This window comes from Schistocerca serialis, chromosome 11 (assembly GCF_023864345.2).
Source record: "Schistocerca serialis cubense isolate TAMUIC-IGC-003099 chromosome 11, iqSchSeri2.2, whole genome shotgun sequence".
NCBI lineage: Eukaryota > Metazoa > Arthropoda > Insecta > Orthoptera > Acrididae > Schistocerca > Schistocerca serialis.
The window spans coordinates 33,857,174-33,874,973 of record NC_064648.1 but is presented as its reverse complement, the minus strand read 5'-3'; the positions used below and the strand labels follow the sequence as shown (position 1 = coordinate 33,874,973).

The following is a 17,800-nucleotide window of genomic DNA, read 5'->3' as shown; positions in this document are numbered from 1 at the left end:
AGTTTGCTCCCCAAAAATCTTTCATTTCTTAATGAGTCCATTCATGAGGATTTGCTCACTCGTCTGGATCAGATGACTGCCACCAATCATGGTCGTGTTAGCATGGAACACCTGTTACATCACGTGAAAAGCTACAGAAGTAAGCAGAAGCATCAACAGGTGGTCATCAGTTCATTAACGCCAGCCACTTGTGTATTCCCTGTGGTTATTGGAGTTGTGTGTTTCTATCTCAAAAGAAGAGATGCCCAAATTCAACCCCTACCAACCTTCAGCCTACGATTTTGAACTGAACAGAACAACAGGGGAGTGTAATGAGTGAACATTCATGAAGGGAAGGACTAAGTATGCTCAAGGACCGCAAGGAACAATAGTTTATGTGAGAGAGAACTGTAATGTAGTTAGTAGTGACAAGCCATATTATGTAGTTTCAGAGGAAGTTGACTGTGTAAATATCATACAATTGGTAGACAGTTCAAAATGATGTAAATAGAGTCATGTGTAAATAGATGTAGAAGCGGAATGAGGAGGCGCATTCTTTCCATAGAGGGTGTGGGTGTAGATGGTCAAATGATTAAAGCGATTAAGTTGCATAAAGGTAGGACTTTCACAGTAATGAAGTTAGTGACAACGTGCAGAAATCTTGGGAGCCAGAAGTCATATATGTGCTGCACTCTTTTGCGCAGATTAGTGCTATGATACCACTGTGTAATTGGGTCGGAGGAGAGACGAGTTCAGCAACACAAAGGAGGATGCTGTGTAACCATCCAGCTCGCTGCACACCTGGGTGTCAACATCGAGGGGAGTAATCAGGTCAGTTACGACAGCCCAGCAACACCAAAATATTCCGCCGTTCCATTGGGGAAGAAGAACCGCAGATGTCAGTTGCAGAATGCCATATTTAAGGACAGGCACTCATCTCGTCAACATCGAACATCGTGAAGGGTTGGAATGCGTAGACTCTGTCACTTACTTCAGACACCAGTTCGGTGTCGTCACTGTCAGTGCGATCATCGTAATAGTCACGCCCATAATGCAAGTCGTCACCTAGAAGGCGCCAGAGTGACGCCGCCGGCGTAACTATCGTCAGACGCCGTCAACAGACAGGCACCTGTCATGGGAGTCATCACTTGGGGTACATTGTGGTAACGCACTGCCGACATGGTCCTGGGGCACTGCCACCTCAAACGCCGTGACCGGTGTCGGAGACAGGGACCATTCCCCACCGACACCAGACAGCTGCCACTTGGGATAGTCGCAGAGATGCAGAGATGGGACACTGGGACACTAGAGCACTGATCCATACCACAGCTGCCACGCCCCAGAACCACGATCAAAGAGAGGCCAATGGCATATGGTTCCAGCTGTCGCAAGTACAATCCACCTTGGCCGGAGCGCCGCTGTCGAGGCAGCAGATTCTAGTTACGACAGCGCCGCTACAGACCCAGCGTAGGGCGGCCACGTCAGTGGAAGCAAACCTCGCCCAGACGACCTACAACCAATATGTGGCAGATGACTAATAAATGTTGTTATTTTATCATCAGGAGCAATCTGTGGAGACACCCGATAATCCTCGTCTTTACCCCCAGCAGCAAACCCACGTTCGATCCTGGCAATGGGCGGTGGACTCCCACGCGTGTTAACATGGCCTGTTTACATTGGTATCTGATGTTTCCATTTACAGTGCTATAACCCACAAACATGTAATTTCTTGTGTTTAGGTACCCCACTTGATAATCAGCTGAATGCCTTTAAAATGATAACATAAATTTCATGTGACATGTTTTGTTACTCTTGAAGTGAGTATTGTGAGGTGGGAGGAATGGATAGTGCATTGAAAATTTTATGATGATACTTTTCTTCACGATTTTTTAAGGTTTTATGAAAATTTATGTTGTTTTAGGAGTTTTATAAAATGATGATGCTAACGATATTCAGGAAAGCTTTTAAAATGTTTTATAAATTGTTATCATAATGATGTTAAGATGAGTACATTCAGAAGTTATTGTGATCCTGAGGTAAATGCGAATCTTACACATGACATTACAATGAAACTTTGAAACAATTACAATCATTTCATTAAAAAAGCGATTTCCTGTACTACAGCACTAAATAACAACTATTATACTTGATTCCTTGGTTACAAATCATTTATTATTTAGTTTGCTTTTAAAGAAGTACTTTGTGGGTGTACCTTGGGCCTTTTTTTTAACAAAGATTATTTTGTGCATCTATTTGTGTTGTTATTTCAACTGTGATGGAGAGGAATACATGAGTACACTTTGTTTTTTTGCGCCCTAGTTCCATCTTTCATAGCAACTACCTCCTGCAACCACAGCAATCAAATGATGTCATAGATAGGTGTCTCAAGACCTCTCAAACACAGAGCATGCTGAGGCATGAACAGTTAGCTGGCGCAGTAGAAAACACCTCCCTGAGCCTCTGAAAAGAGGAATCACTACGTGTTATGGCACAGGCGGGGCTTCTGGAGGTACCGAGATGATGCGAAACCTGGGAAATAATGTCATGATTGCCCAACAGAAATTCCTGGCACCTCCAGCCTGTTCTGTTGTAGTGGCCAGGAGCATTGTGGTTTCAAAAACTCTACCTGGTCAGGCTTGTTATTATACCATTTCAATTCAAACAGACATGTGGTCGTCACTAGCTATTAGCTGTGAAGGAAGGTCTATTCCAGTCTTCAAATTGATATGAAACAGGGAGCTACCATTGCTGGAATCTGTCTACAATAGCCACATGTCTCTGCTCCTGCTAAATCTGGATGCTGTCCACTTGGTACTTCTCCACTTGTGGGACCCCCACTCGGTATCTGTCAACTGACGTTAGTTGCCTTCCTGGCGGCCTGGGGTTTTGAGACTGGGTCTTCTAGATGTCCTGCCGTCACAGCCTCAGCAGGAAAACAACGTCACTGTTCATCATCCTGAGTAGGGACCCACCACTGCCGTCATCCATGCTGGGTGCCATGGTTTGACTCCAGCTGCCCCAGTGTGCTTCGAACTGAACAGCATAAACAGAGCAACTGCTGTGACTGCCTTTTCTGTCCACCACTGCCTGCTGCACATCAGCTGGCGTTAGCACTTCTGCTATTGTGCTGACCGCACCATTCCACTGGATGTCCTCAATGCCTGAGGGAACATGCAGTGCACTGTCTGTGTGATGGGCCACTGATGACAGCAGAAGGCCTCTGCAAAATGAAGCACCATACATAACGAAGAATGGTTGCCACCTCTTCAGCACCATCTCTAGCGCACTAGCTCGATAGGAAATATAGGGATTATTCAACCAGTAGTGTTTCCATGATGAACCACCACGACAACCACCACCATCCCACTGGAACCAGGCCCAGGGTAGTGAACTGCAGACATCGTGACCTGTCACAACTAGCCACATGTCCACCATGGTGATCATGCACCCCAGCTGCTACAGTTTCAAGTTATAAATATATTTGAGTGGTGTCTGCTCCGTCAGACACGTCGAACAGGATAGACAGCACTGAGATATATACTTTTCTGTAAAAGCACGACGACTCCTGGACGTTTGCCTCAGTACAGATGCGCTAATTTCATCCAAATTACTATGGCTATCCGTAATTTGTGAGTAGATGGTTAATGGAAGGGGGACACTGTGTTGCAGCGTGCGATAAGTCATAAATTTGAGTCGGTCAGCGACTGTGTCCGGATGGCCGAAGCGGTTAAGCAACCACTCACACAAAACAGTAAATCTGGGTTCAAGTCCTGGTCCAGCGTAAATTTTCAACATTTCCCATTGCATTACCACAATATGCAGTGCAGCTGAAAGTCAGAAATTCCCACCAACCATTTACCTTTCTTTCCCCGTTCTCTGTTTCATATAAAAGTTTCAAGTTATTTAAGTAGCAACTAAAATACTTGTGCATATGCTTAGAAATCATTGTTTTTTTAGGTTACTCTTGCAGAAGTGTTTTACACATGTAGCCTTTGAACTTTTAAGCGCAAATACTACTTTGTTTATTTAGTTGCCTCGAATTCCATTTCTCGTGGAAGAGAATCCGTCAGTTTATTCTGTTTCAAAATATTTTTAAGAAGTTAACCGATTTTCAGATTCAATTTGCCAAACGCCAGTCACATATCGAATGCACCTCTCGTGCTGCGTTTTGCTGTTTGTTAGTAAGTATTTTACCTTATTGTAAATTTCGAGGTGGCACATACCACAGGTAGTCCTTTTTTTCTGCTTTCTATCCTGCTCCTTCTGATAAGATGTTTGCTGAAACTCGTCTTGTGCTGGAAGTCCAATATACACTCCTGGAAATTGAAATAAGAACACCGTGAATTCATTGTCCCAGGAAGAGGAAACTTTATTGACACATTCCTGGGGTCAGATACATCACATGATCACACTGACAGAACCACAGGCACATGGACACAGGCAACAGAGCATGCACAATGTCGGCACTAGTACAGTGTATATCCACCTTTCGCAGCAATGCAGGCTGCTATTCTCCCATGGAGACGATCGTAGAGATGCTGGATGTAGTCCTGTGGAACGGCTTGCCATGCCATTTCCACCTGGCGCCTCAGTTGGACCAGCGTTCGTGCTGGACGTGCAGACCGCGTGAGACGACGCTTCATCCAGTCCCAAACATGCTCAATGGGGGACAGATCCGGAGATCTTGCTGGCCAGGGTAGTTGACTTACACCTTCTAGAGCACGTTGGGTGGCACGGGATACATGCGGACGTGCATTGTCCTGTTGGAACAGCAAGTTCCCTTGCCGGTCTAGGAATGGTAGAACGATGGGTTCGATGACGGTTTGGATGTACCGTGCACTATTCAGTGTCCCCTCGACTATCACCAGTGGTGTACGGCCAGTGTAGCAGATCGCTCCCCACACCATGATGCCAGGTGTTGGCCCTGTGTGCCTCGCTCGTATGCAGTCCTGATTGTGGCGCTCACCTGCACGGCGCCAAACACGCATACGACCATCATTGGCACCAAGGCAGAAGCGACTCTCATCGCTGAAGACGACACGTCTCCATTCGTCCCTCCATTCACGCCTGTCGCGACACCGCTGGAGGCGGGCTGCACGATGTTGGGGCGTAAGCGGAAGACGGCCTAACGGTGTGCGGGACCGTAGCCCAGCTTCATGGAGACGGTTGCGAATGGTCCTCGCCGATACCCCAGGAGCAACAGTGTCCCTAATTTGCTGGGAAGTGGCGGTGCGGTCCCCTACGGCACTGCGTAGGATCCTACGGTCTTGACGTGCATCCGTGCGTCGCTGTGGTCCGGTCCCAGGTCGACGGGCACCAGCACCTTCCGCCGACCACTGGCGACAACATCGATGTACTGTGGAGACCTCACGCCCCACGTGTTGAGCAATTCGGCGGTACGTCCACCCGGCCTCCCGCATGCCCACTATTTGCCCTCCCTCAAAGTCCGTCAACTGCACATACGGTTCACGTCCACGCTGTCGCGGCATGCTACCAGTGTTAAAGACTGCGATGGAGTTCCGTATGCCACGGCAAACTGGCTGACACTGACGGCGGCGGTGCACAAATGCTGCGCAGCTAGCGCCATTCGACGGCCAACAACGCCGTTCCTGGTGTGTCCGCTGTGCCGTGCGTGTGATCATTGCTTGTACAGCCCTCTCGCAGTGTCCGGAGCAAGTATGGTGGGTCTGACACACCGGTGTCAATGTGTTCTTTTTTGCATTTCCAGGAGTGTATTTATGTCAACCTCTGCAATGCCTGTATACTATTTTCTGAAGTCTCTGTATTGTCAGACTTTTAGTTTGTCTTTTTCTGTTATCCCAAAAACCGTTAGATTTCTAATATTTTACGCATGAAGAATTCTTATGGAATGAAAAACATGTGTCAAGTTTATCTTGCAAATTATTCCTCTGTGGTGTCTGCTATTTATAAGGGATAGTTTTAGAGTGATGGGAATAAGTTTTCATAATTTTGCCTGTCAGAAGAATTTCGACGTTTATCTGCTGGGCTACCATCCCATTTTACATTCATTGTTTCATTTTTTGCCAAGTATCGGAGGTGGAGTCCACATTTCCGAACAGTTATTTTATTTGATTAATATGCAGACTACCAGTGCCTCAAGATAAACTGCAGCAAGCACCCCTTTGTGAACGCAATGCTGCGTTGCTTTGAAGTTAAATCCATTCTGTTTCCTGTTCCTATTTTAAAGCGTCTTGCACTGGAAACGAAAGTATTACACATTGCTTCGCATTTTAAAATCCTCCCAAATAGAAGACTATTTACTGGCAGCTCCAGTGGTTCTTTGTAACATTCACGCCCGTGTCATCTCCGTTCCTGTGCTTAGCGAAATCACGTGGACTCTTGCACTGGTGGCTTTGCCTAAGTGGTCCAATTTTACCTGACGACCAAATTGGTCTTTTCTCTGGCAATCCTTAGCACTTCACTGTATCAAATCATTTTTCTTTCCGATGTGTCTCCACTGTGTTTTAGTTTATGCAACAACTATCGAAAATACGATATTAAAATACCTGAGTTGTTCAGAAATACGATACAAAGCTCCTCTGGACATGTACACAAGTCCGTAGGAACAGGCACAGTAGCGACTAAAGCAGTTATGAAACACACGAAATCCATTCACAGTTGCAAATATGGGCAATCGTCAGCTGTCAGCCCAAATGACAACAGGGAAAATTTGTGACAGACCACGGCTCGAACCCGGATTTCCCGCTTATCGCAAGCAGTCGCCTAACAAATAGGCTATGCACGCACGAGTCATGGCCAGACCCAGGCTTCCATACGTCGTCAACCATGTGCCTACAATATGCACTCGTATATCCATGATGTATATTCCCACAGAGGAGAGACATTTTTAATTGAAAGTCGCTGGCCCGGTTTCGGTCTGTGTTGTTTACAAGTACAATAGAAAGTGCAGACCACCGTATTCTTGAATTTCCTGCTCACTGTGATTACCCGCAAAAATTAAGCCAGAATGTGCCTCGTTTCCGTCACATACCACTGCAAATCGTTGTAAAGTTACTAGTCATCGTTTGGCACAAATCTCTCCTGTAATTGGGATTATGCGCTCAAATAACTTATTTCTGTGCTGTAGGAAACCTGATTTTTTCTGTTTTCGTTATTGGCATTTCGATGTTCATTTTTATTTCAAAGAATTTCGTGCTTAATATCCCGTAGGCCTTCAAGCTCGAGAAATAGATAAATATGAAACAAAACATGAAACGCCTGTGCAATTCCTTAAGGTCAGTTTTGGATACAGAATAAGGTAATACTTTAGTTTCCTTTTCTTTTTTTTTATAATACATGACAAACAAATGACAATGGTTTATTCTATGACTACTACTGTAGTCATCTATTTGTTGCTTACTTAATTGGGTTACATTGTTTCTCATGTACCTAAATGTCACTATGTGATATATGATGGTTATGATGATCGATAGAGAGATTTACTGATTTTTCATACTTGTTTACATTTATAATGACATTTGCCTTTTACATAAATGCTCTGTTAAATTGTGCTTGGTCTAGTTTAAGTTGAGTATTAGGTCTTGCCCGTAACAGGGTTTGATAAAATGTTCACAGTGAGGTTAAGCTTTTTTTGTGCTGCCACTGGGCGGGAATAATTCTCTTTTTTCATTTCCAGGGATTTAATTATATGATGGTTATGTAGTGGCAGCTATTAAGGTCAAGAACTTTGGCGATACATACTCGTATACACTTGTTCCTTAGTTTCTGTGAACTCTCAGTAATAATTTCTGCTTTCATGTTAACGTGTTATGCACTAAATACCAGACAAAAAAAAAATCTTAAAATTCCACCAATTTTTAAAGGTACTCTATCTTCTGGACAGTGTAAAGTATTCTCTTCACAGCCGCGCCGGATTAGCCTAGCGGTCTAAGGCGCTGCAGTCATGGACTGTGCGCCTGGTCTCGGCAGAGGTTCGAGTCCTCCCTCTGGCATGGGTGTGTGCGTTTGTCCTTCGGGTAATTTAGGTTAAGTAGTGTGTAAGGTTAGTGACTGATGAACTTAGCATTTAAATCCCATAAGATTTCGCACACATTTGGACATTTGTTTTTCTCTTCACAGTACGTGCCCTGATAGTTTTATGTTTGTTGTGTGGGTCCTAATTAGTTTTGATTAATGTTAATTCCCACTCTTAAAATAGAAATTGCTTAATATGCTTATTCATTGGTATTGACAAAGTGTATTTATTTGTCTTACAATTACGAATCTCATTATGATCATCCGAGTGTTTGAGATATTGTACCTTTTGAGCAGCTCACTTTAGAATTCACTTTAGAATATCATATTACCTAAGCCAGCTACTGCAAAGGCCAGGAAATTATTTTATTATGCACATATGTTTTTACATTTCTGTTATTGCAAAGTGAAGTGAACTGTGTCTGATCAAAAACAGTTACACTTTAAATATAAGTTACTTACAGGACCTATTCATCAATGTCTCATATGTCTTTTCGAAAGTGTGAATGATAAACAACTCTAGATGTCAGTCGAAACAGTGATTCCTTAAAGTTAATTTTTATCTTTTCGTTTCTCATTAAGTTTCACCTTCCGTGCCCAGTTGTTGTAGCGAGGAACATATGCCGCTACGTGAGTATTGTTTTGGTGTATCAAAGCTGAAGGGCAGCACTGAGACCTTACAAAGTTACAGCATAGGCCAGTATTTATTCAAGAACTAAACAGAATGGGTAGGGAGAACGCCTCTCATACCTACCTGCACATACTTGTGAGTTCTTCGTTTGTAATTTGATTCAGCTAAAGGGAAGATGTCTTACGCCAAGGGTTTTCAGATTAGCTAGTACCACAAGCCACAGACTCCTCACTGTGACTATGTAAGGGTCGCAGCCAGGGAAGGAAATTCGGTGTCATTTTATTTGTTTTTTATGGTTTTCTTATTATAATACATGTTCAGTGGGCTAATGATTAGGGTGAAGAAGCTCACTGACACAAAACATGTACTGTAGAATACCCGACCCACTGACGACTAAACAATGTTGTTCGCCACAGACCCACGTGCAGCTCTTGTTACTGGAACTGCTCTGTTGTGGAAGTGTGCCACTTCAGAAATAATTTCCAGTAAAATAAGTTATTATTTCGAATATGGATCCCTCTGCCGCAGTTCCAGCTAGAATGGGGTGACTCAAAAGTTGCTTAAGGGCTGAGCCACTCCTTTCCAGGCAAGAGTGAAAGGTAGGTAAAAAGTTTACTAGAGTGTACAGTGAGCGGCGTGCCACCATCATATGAACTGTGAGAGCTGTGGTTTGTCCATCCCTGGTTTAGGCCATCTGCAACAGCCGCTTTCGTCTTTGTCTCTGTTATAGAGCAGAAGGCACAGCCTTGATGTTCATGAGATGGAGAACACCTTATGGAGTGTCCCAATGTAACCTATATTAGTGCTATAATCACAGACTATAGTGATAACTCTCAACTGCCAATGACACAGAATTCTTTGATTGTAATTATGTCTCAGTGAACCTCGTTATAAACAATAGTTCTGTTCCACCCTCAAGCCACTTGGCATGCTTTACATTGCAGAAACTCGTATGAACACAGGTGACAGCATTTCATGCTGAAGTTTGATGAGTTTTTCCTAAGGATACAATGTTTCATTGTTGGTAGCACAATGCTGAAAGTCCGCTACTGTAGTGTCTCTTTCACAAATGATACATATTTCTTCTCCAGAAGTTATTATTTTAGACGAAGCTTTAATTCTGTCTGAAGAGAAAACGGTTACAGGTAGCTATGTAAAAAGCTAATGGATGTTTAACAATTTGCGTTATAACAATATCTGTTGAAAATCAACTGATCAGATGCTACAAAAAGAAGCTTAACTTAAATAACCGCTACAGTGGGATACTCATATACCCTGATCATATATTTTTACATGAAATGACTATATCAGATAGCTCTCTCATGTACCATGAACTGTAACCAAAGACATAACACTACATAGACGTGCACCTTCACTGCTCGACCTTGCATAAATTTATACAAATAATAAATGAGTGGCCTATGTATGTAGCCTATGCGGTGCACAGCATTATCTTAGCCCTTACAAATGAAACACAATTAATTAATTGAATAATTAATTTAACCTTGTTAAATGGGCAACTACCTCATAAATATCAATAACAGGAGAATTTTAATAACAGGAACAACATTTATACACAAAACGTAAATGAGTAACATGCGCCAGAAATTAATTTTCTACTTTTATATTCTAATTAGGAGCTGTGTTTTAACTTTAAGTGACACTTGTATCATCTCCCGGCAAACTTAATTCAATCAAGTAATTCCAAACAAAGCGAACTGCAGTTTTGCAAAGGACACAATGTCCGAGGGTAAGTCAAAATGATCCAAATCTTCCTAAAAAAAAAAAATAATTAGAAAAAGTATCTGAATGGTGCGAAAACTGTCAGTTGACCCCTAAAAAACGAAATGTGTGAGGTCGTCCACATGAGTACTGAAAGGAATTTATTAAACTTCGGTTACACGATAAATTAGTCAAATTTAAAGGCCGTAAATTCAACTAAATACCTAGGAATTACAGCTACGAACAACTTAAATTGGAAGGAACACATAGAAAATTTTGTAGGAAAGGCTAACTAGAGACTGCGTTTTATTGGCAGGACACTTAGAATATGTAACAGATCTACTAAGGAGACTGCCTACACTACGCTTGTCTGTCCTCTTTTAGAAAATAGCTGCGCAGTGTGGGATCCTTACCAGGTAGGACTGACAGAGTACATCGAAAAATGTCAAAGAAGGGCAGCACGTTTTGTATTATAGCGAAATACGGAAGAGAGTGTCACTGAAATGATACAGGATTTGGCCTGGACACATAAAAAGAAAGGCGTTTTTCGTTGCAATGGAATCTTCTCACGAAATTCCAATCACCAACTCACTCCTCCGGATGAGAAAATATTTTGTTGACACCGACCTACATGGGAAGAAACGATCAACACGATAAAATAAGGGAAATCAGAGCTCGTACGGAAAGATATAGGTGTTAGTTCTTTCAAAGCTCTATATGAGACTGGAATAACAGAAAATTGTGAAGGTGGTTCGATGAACCCTCTGCCAGGCACTTAAATGTGGTTTGCAGAGTATCCATGTAGATGTAGATGTAGATGTCGACTCTGCAGTACGCTAGCGGAGGATGGAAGCCTTTCCTTATTTGCAACTATAGAAGAGTCTAGAGTACGTGCTTTAAGCGTTTAAGTCCTCAGCCATTCCCATTCACGTACTAAATGACTCAGCCTAGACCACGAGCCTGTGACACCCAGAGCAACATCCCAGAGTGCAGTATGGGGTCTGCTGTTCGACCACGACACAGGGCAGCCTGCCATGAATCACAAGGGAGGCGCCAGAGATGTGACTGACAGCAGCATTTGTGTGATGTCATGCTCAGCCGCACTCTCTGCGCATTCAGCAATGATGGACGTCTATTTTTTTACATGAGAAGCAACTGGAGGCCTCCACCAAGCTGTTGCTGATGTACTACGGCCGAGGGCCAGAAAAAAGAAATTAACTGAAAAAATCTACTGTCATACTGATGTCTCATTTCACTCTTCATGGGAGACAATCTTAAGGGTCATTAAGCACTGGTGTCAGAACACTGATGTCACCTTCTCAGGCAATGTATGAACCTGCAATATTTTGTATAGTGATTCAAAAAAAATGAAGAAGAAGTTTGATGTTCATGCATTTTGTAAAGTAGATATTACTGCAAGTGTAAGACACCAAGGATGTGCAGGACTTTGTGGGAAACTTTCGAAATCTGGCTCAGATGGAAGGTTGGCCTGATCAGGAATGATAGAGTGTTGCAAAACTGAGACTAACAGGGGAAGCAAAATCTTATGTAGGGTATACAGAAGCACTTAAGGCAGCCACAACATTCGAAGGATTTCAATAAGGGTCAGTTCAAAGATATACGAAACGAAATAGTGCCAGACACTATAGAGAACAATTAGGGCTGGCAATTAAGAAGAATATGCAAATTGTGGAACAATTTGCATATGGGATACGAAAAATTAATGGATGTACCTATGAACTGGGACAGGATGCTGCACTTAATGAAATTGTTTTCCAAGAAACTGAGCAGACGGCGCTCGACACTTTTTCACGAAAGTTGCATGCAGATATATCAAGACATGTGTAGACAGGAGTAAGACGGATTTGTTCACAGCAGTTCAGTTAGCTATAGAATGTGAAGAGATAGATTTGGTGATTGGAATGCTTGGTAAACGGACAGTGTTGGCAGCAAATATGAAATGTTTCAGGTGTGGACAAATGGGGCATGTAAGGAGGCAATGTTGCCAGCCTCCAGATGATGTGAATAAAGTAAGAGAAAGTAATAGTTTTAGAAGTAGAAAACGAGGCAGCATGCAACACCTCGGTTCAGTTTACAGTGACAAAAGCCATAGAAAGAATAATTTAAAATTAAGAATAGAGTTTCTATAGGGGAAAATAGTGTAGAATCATAGTTCGGTAATTGCAGATGAAAATTATAGTGTATCAGCAAGTAGTTTAACGTCTAAGTACAGCAAAGCCATGGACGCTCCGTCATGGAGAAGGCAGTGACGTTAAATCCTTGTGATGCAAAACCTATAAAAAGGCCTGATCGTCACTATTGCCGCCTTTTTTTCCCTTGATTGTTTCGTTAATGGATGGGGAACCCGTGTCAGTCAGCGGGACAATAAATAGATTGGACTTTATTGTGTTAAGATTCACGATAAACTGTTAGAATATTATGGAGATTAAAAGTGTTGTAGTGTACGATCTCTGACTGTTGGTAGCAACAGAGTATTAAGGGGATTTTAGGACTTCAGTGCCAGATTGGAACTTTCCGGACATATAGACGACAGAAACAAATTATCTGCTGATACGAGTGAATTCAGAGGTACCATTATTCAGATATTAACGTGTGGACGTTTGAAAGTGTCGTGTGCCGTTAATTGCGAATCTGGACGTAGAGCGCGTGCATATCGGCATTTACGGACTATTTAGATTCCTCCAGGCTAGGAACCTTTTAAATAGGTCATCATCCATCACCATCGTAATCCTTGAATATAGAGTGAAAGTGAAATACAAGAGTGTTGTACTTATTTCATTTACCTAGTACTAATCAGTGAAGGTTTTGCGGAACCAAAGCTATTCAGCAGTAAGTCAGCACCATCTACCGGAAAGCGTAAGCATTAACTGACACGCTAACTGAAGTGAACGTTTACGTGTTTTACAGACTGCTTAATATGAACTTTTGTGACTCTTTGATGTCCCCACTCCCTCCGAAAGGTGGCGCAGGCTGTCTTAATCATAAAAGGGGAGAGTTTTAGCCAGGCAAATTACTAAGTAAAAGCGATATTTACAAGACTCGCAGTAATAGCGAAACACAAGGCCCACGCCTCATCGAAGAGTCTTCGCTGTCACGTCGGGAAGTAAAGCCGGAAAACCTACCAGCGATACGTATCTACGAGCAGACGTCGCGGTGGAGTACCTAAAAAGGGAAACACAAGAGAGTTGGGGATGCTTCAAGGCATAGCCCCAAGCGCACCTACGATACATCCCAGTAAGATTGAATGCTACGAAATCGTATGCAGAGGGGTAATAGTAGGAAAGACAGGTCGCAGGATATATTGTTGGACACAGGGGCTCATGTGTTGGTCGCCAGTAGTGATCTGGTGAAATGTAAGCGACACAGTACAGACTGAGTGGAATTGGCGTGAAAAGAAGTGACACTATTAGAATCGGTGGACACAGACTTCTGCCTAGATACAGTATAGTTTAAGCAATGTCTAGAGACTGTGCCACACATGAGTGAGGGCTATGACAGGATTCTTGGATTAGATTTCTTATTTCAGCATCGCGCCATACCCGATCTCCAGCTACATAGGGTGGAACTTGATCGAAAAAATTTTCAGTTACATGAAGTCATTGTCAGCGTAGCGATGTCACGACAGAATTCTGTCATGAAAGACAAACCGACTAAACCACAGACGATCACACTGAAGCTTGATTAAGACGATTGTTTACCTAATGGTACTGCGAAACCGCTTTGGTTGATTACTGAAACTAGCTTGCCAGTAGGACTTTTGTGTGTGGTGCAACTGTTAGAAGAGAATGAAGTATTAGGTCAGGTGTGGTGCTTAGTCAAAAGAGGTATTGTACGCACTCAAGAAATAAAGCGTGAAGAGAAGAACCTGTTTCTACAGATAATTTCAGCGCATAGGACATAGGATTAACAAAGGGGTTGCTAATCGCTAACATGGATGTCCTGAAGCAAGAAGAATGGGACACGAGGGGTGTCTTCCACGTCGTGCACCACTGAAACTGCACTATGAGAAAAAGTGAAGCACCTAGAGAGCAGCTATGCAGAATGAATGGAAAAATTTCTTTTGGAATTTAAGGGTTTATTTTTTTCAAAAGAGTCATTAGCACTTACGCATATTACACAGCACTGCATACAAATGGGAAATAAATCACCATTCTAGTGAAAATCATTCAGGATAATAGCTGCTTGCAGCCAATTTTGGAGGAATTTATCGACCAACAGCTGAAAGATGGAATAATTGAAGAAACTAATAGTCCATGGGGTCATGAATAGTTGTCATGTCAAAAAGTCATTGAATGGGTCGCAGAAATACAGGTTTTCCTTTGATTACAGACACCTAAATGCGAAAACCATAATGGACGCCTACCCTTTACCAAGCATTTAAGAAATCTTTGATCATTTAGCGTAATGAAAATTTCTTCAACAATGTATTTGAAGAGTGATTATCACCAGGTATAGGCTTCATCCAAGGATCGACACAAATCAGCATATTCAGCATAGTGTGGACAATACGAATTGAGACAAATGCCATACAGATTAAAAAATGCGCCTGCAACATTTCAGGGATTGTTGGACAGAGCACTCAGAGGTTTCAAACCATGGCGGTGCTTAGTGTATCTTGATGACACAATCGTGTGTGGGAGTAATATGGAACAGCATATTCAGCAACTAAGGGAAGTCTTCCTAAGGTTAAATGCAGCGTACTTAACATTGGGTACAGCAATGTGCAATTTTGTGCTTGAATAGCTGGCATACTTAGGTCACATCATAAATAAAAATGAGTTTCAGACATGCCCAACATTAATTACGACTGTATGTGAATTTCCTGCACCAGAATCTGTAAAGGAGCTGCAGTCGTTCTTGCGACTAGCGAACTATTATCGGTGGTTCATAAAAGGATTTGTGGATACTACCATACCATTGACAGAGTTAAATTGTTAAAAATGGTAACTAAATTTATGTGGTAGGAAGAGTGCCAGTGAACTTTGAAGGAGATAAAAGAAGCTGTAACAACGAATCCGAAGTTGATATTTCCGGATTTTAATAGAAAGTTTCTTTTATCATGTGATGCATGAAACCATACACTAAACAGTGTGGTGTCACAAGAGGTGGAAGGCGTAGAACATCTGGTAGCCTATGAATCAGGGCAACTAAATTCTGTGCAAAGAAATTATTCCACAAAGTAGAAAGAGATGTTAAGCCTTACTTAAGGAACAACATATTTCAAATGTTATCTGTACCATAAAAAGTTTCCAGTAATAACTGATAATGCGGCATTAAAATGGTTGAAATGGTTGTTGGAATTAAAGGATACTTCCAGTAGATTTTCACAATGGGCAGTAAGACTAAGTGAATTTGATTTTGAAGTTGTGCATAAATGTGGGAAGAACCACAGAAATGTAGAAAAGTAGCAGTATTTCATGTTGCGGGTCATAATCATAAGGATGGGAATCTGCACAAAAAGCGAATGAAGAATTAAGCAGTATTTTAAGCAATCATAGTTTTGTATGGAGGATGGGTTGCTATGCAGAGAAACCAACTTGGGGCTGCATGAGAAGCTGAGGAACAGAGTGCTACAAGAAGCTCATAATCACATATTAGCAGGACATGGAGGTTGCAAATCTACCAACAGAAGAGTAGTGGAGAAGTATTGATGGAGGAACAGGCAAATAGAAGCAAACCAGTACGCACGGAATTGCATACAGGGCACACAGAGAGCGGATTTGTGTCCAATGAGAGTACCATTGCAGGGGTTACCTGAAGCATTAGCACTATTCGTATTTCTGGGGATTGATGTTTTAGGTCCCTTCAATAAAACACCATCAGAGGATAAGTACGTACTCACAATCATACATCATTTTTCACGATACTTAGAAATGTTCACAATGCCAAACTAGCAGGCAGAAACAGTGGCACAAACTCTTTTGAATAATGGGATATTGAATTTTGGATTGCCTGAAACAATAACAACAGACCAGGGAGCGAACTCCATGTCAGACCTATTCAAGGATTTGTGTAAGTTACTGAATGTGAAGAAGTTAAGAATGAGCTCTCTCCATCAACAAGCCAATGGAAGTGAAACAATGCACAGGATGATTAGGAAGATGCCTGGATTCTACACTGACTCACATGAAACCAGCTAGGATTCCTATTTGAAGTACATCGTCTCCACCTACGACTTAAAGCAGCATACAAATCCAGGATTATGGTTATATGAAATAGCATATGGTCGTAAAACTACATCACCATTTTACATACTGGAAGTGAAAAAAGGAAGTCTAGAGTGTCTGTTAAGAAATTTGTCAGAGCGATTAGGGAAATTTGGAATACAGTACAGAGGGCAAATACACGAGCACTGGAAAACCAGGAAGAAGCTGTGGACCATACAGGAAGAATACCACAGTATAAGGTTGATCAGTGGGTGATGCTGTCAACTTCGTATACGCCAAAGGGAAAGATAAAGAAGTTTTTTTGCAAAGTATCAGGGGCTGCACGAAGTGCTACATACTACCTCTTGGAAATCGGGTTTTCTGCCGGATATCAGCGTCTTCCAAACACAATACTTCGATGTCATTACTTGACATCTTCATCAGGTGTTCCCTGAGACTGGCTGCTTGCTGGACCGGGTCGCATATTTATGCCTGCCCGGTGCCTGGTGTTCTGTTTGCCGTTCCCTAGTCAGTCCGCGCCTGCGAGTCGTGCTATCCTGCCGCTCTAGGTGTTCCCTATTCCGTCCGCGCCCCCTCTAGCCGCCTCCAACTCCGGTCGTGGCCTCCTGGTGTTGCCTTTTCGGTACGCGCCCGTGAGTGGCGCTCCCCTGCCACTTTGGACGTTCTCTATTCCGTCCGCGCCCGCTCTGGCCGTCTCTATCTGCGGTGGTGGCCTCCTGGTGTTCCCTTTTCGGTCCGCGCCCGTGAGTGGCGCTCCCCTGCCGCTCTGGACGCCGCCGTGCACCTCCAGTCTGCGCTGAGCCGCCCGCCGTAGCGAGAGGACGCTCTGGCTCATCGCAGCTGCTATTGTATCGCTCGCGCTATTGTTCTCGCGCGTCTTTATCTGCTCGCCTTTATTAATGTGCGTTGGTCAACGGCGTTTGCATGGCAGAAGCAAAGGCATGTCTCTCCTGCTGACCACTCGCAAGCGAGTTTGTTAGCGGCAGAATTGTCATGTAAACTGCTACCGGCTGTGGCACAAATCGATTCAGGAATCGATTTGCGTCATGCCTAGGGAACGTTAGGGCACGCCGTGATCCAGGACCCCCTTCACGTGGGACCAGTCCGCGATCACTAGAGTTAGAAACCTCCTTCTATTCTCTCTCTATTACAGGTGCCTCATGGACCCGAAAAATAGCGGCCTAACCGCCATGGAGGATTCTGTCCCAACAGAGCGCGCTCTGACGGCGGTAACATCTGCCACACAAACCGCCTCTGGCGAGACTACGTCCTTAGTCGAAACTTC

The 17,800-nt window shown here is 43.1% G+C and overlaps 1 protein-coding gene across 1 annotated transcript in view; it reads right to left on the bottom strand.

Moving 5' to 3' along the window:
- The window catches only part of LOC126427158 (ankyrin repeat and protein kinase domain-containing protein 1-like), a 73,254-nt gene extending 55,904 nt beyond the window's left edge, over nt 1-17,350 (bottom strand). The window contains exon 1 of the mRNA XM_050089384.1: nt 17,131-17,350. Coding sequence (XP_049945341.1) covers nt 17,131-17,350 — 220 coding nt within the window. The remainder of the gene's footprint in view (nt 1-17,130) is intronic.
- Nucleotides 17,351-17,800: the final 450 nt, after the last annotated feature.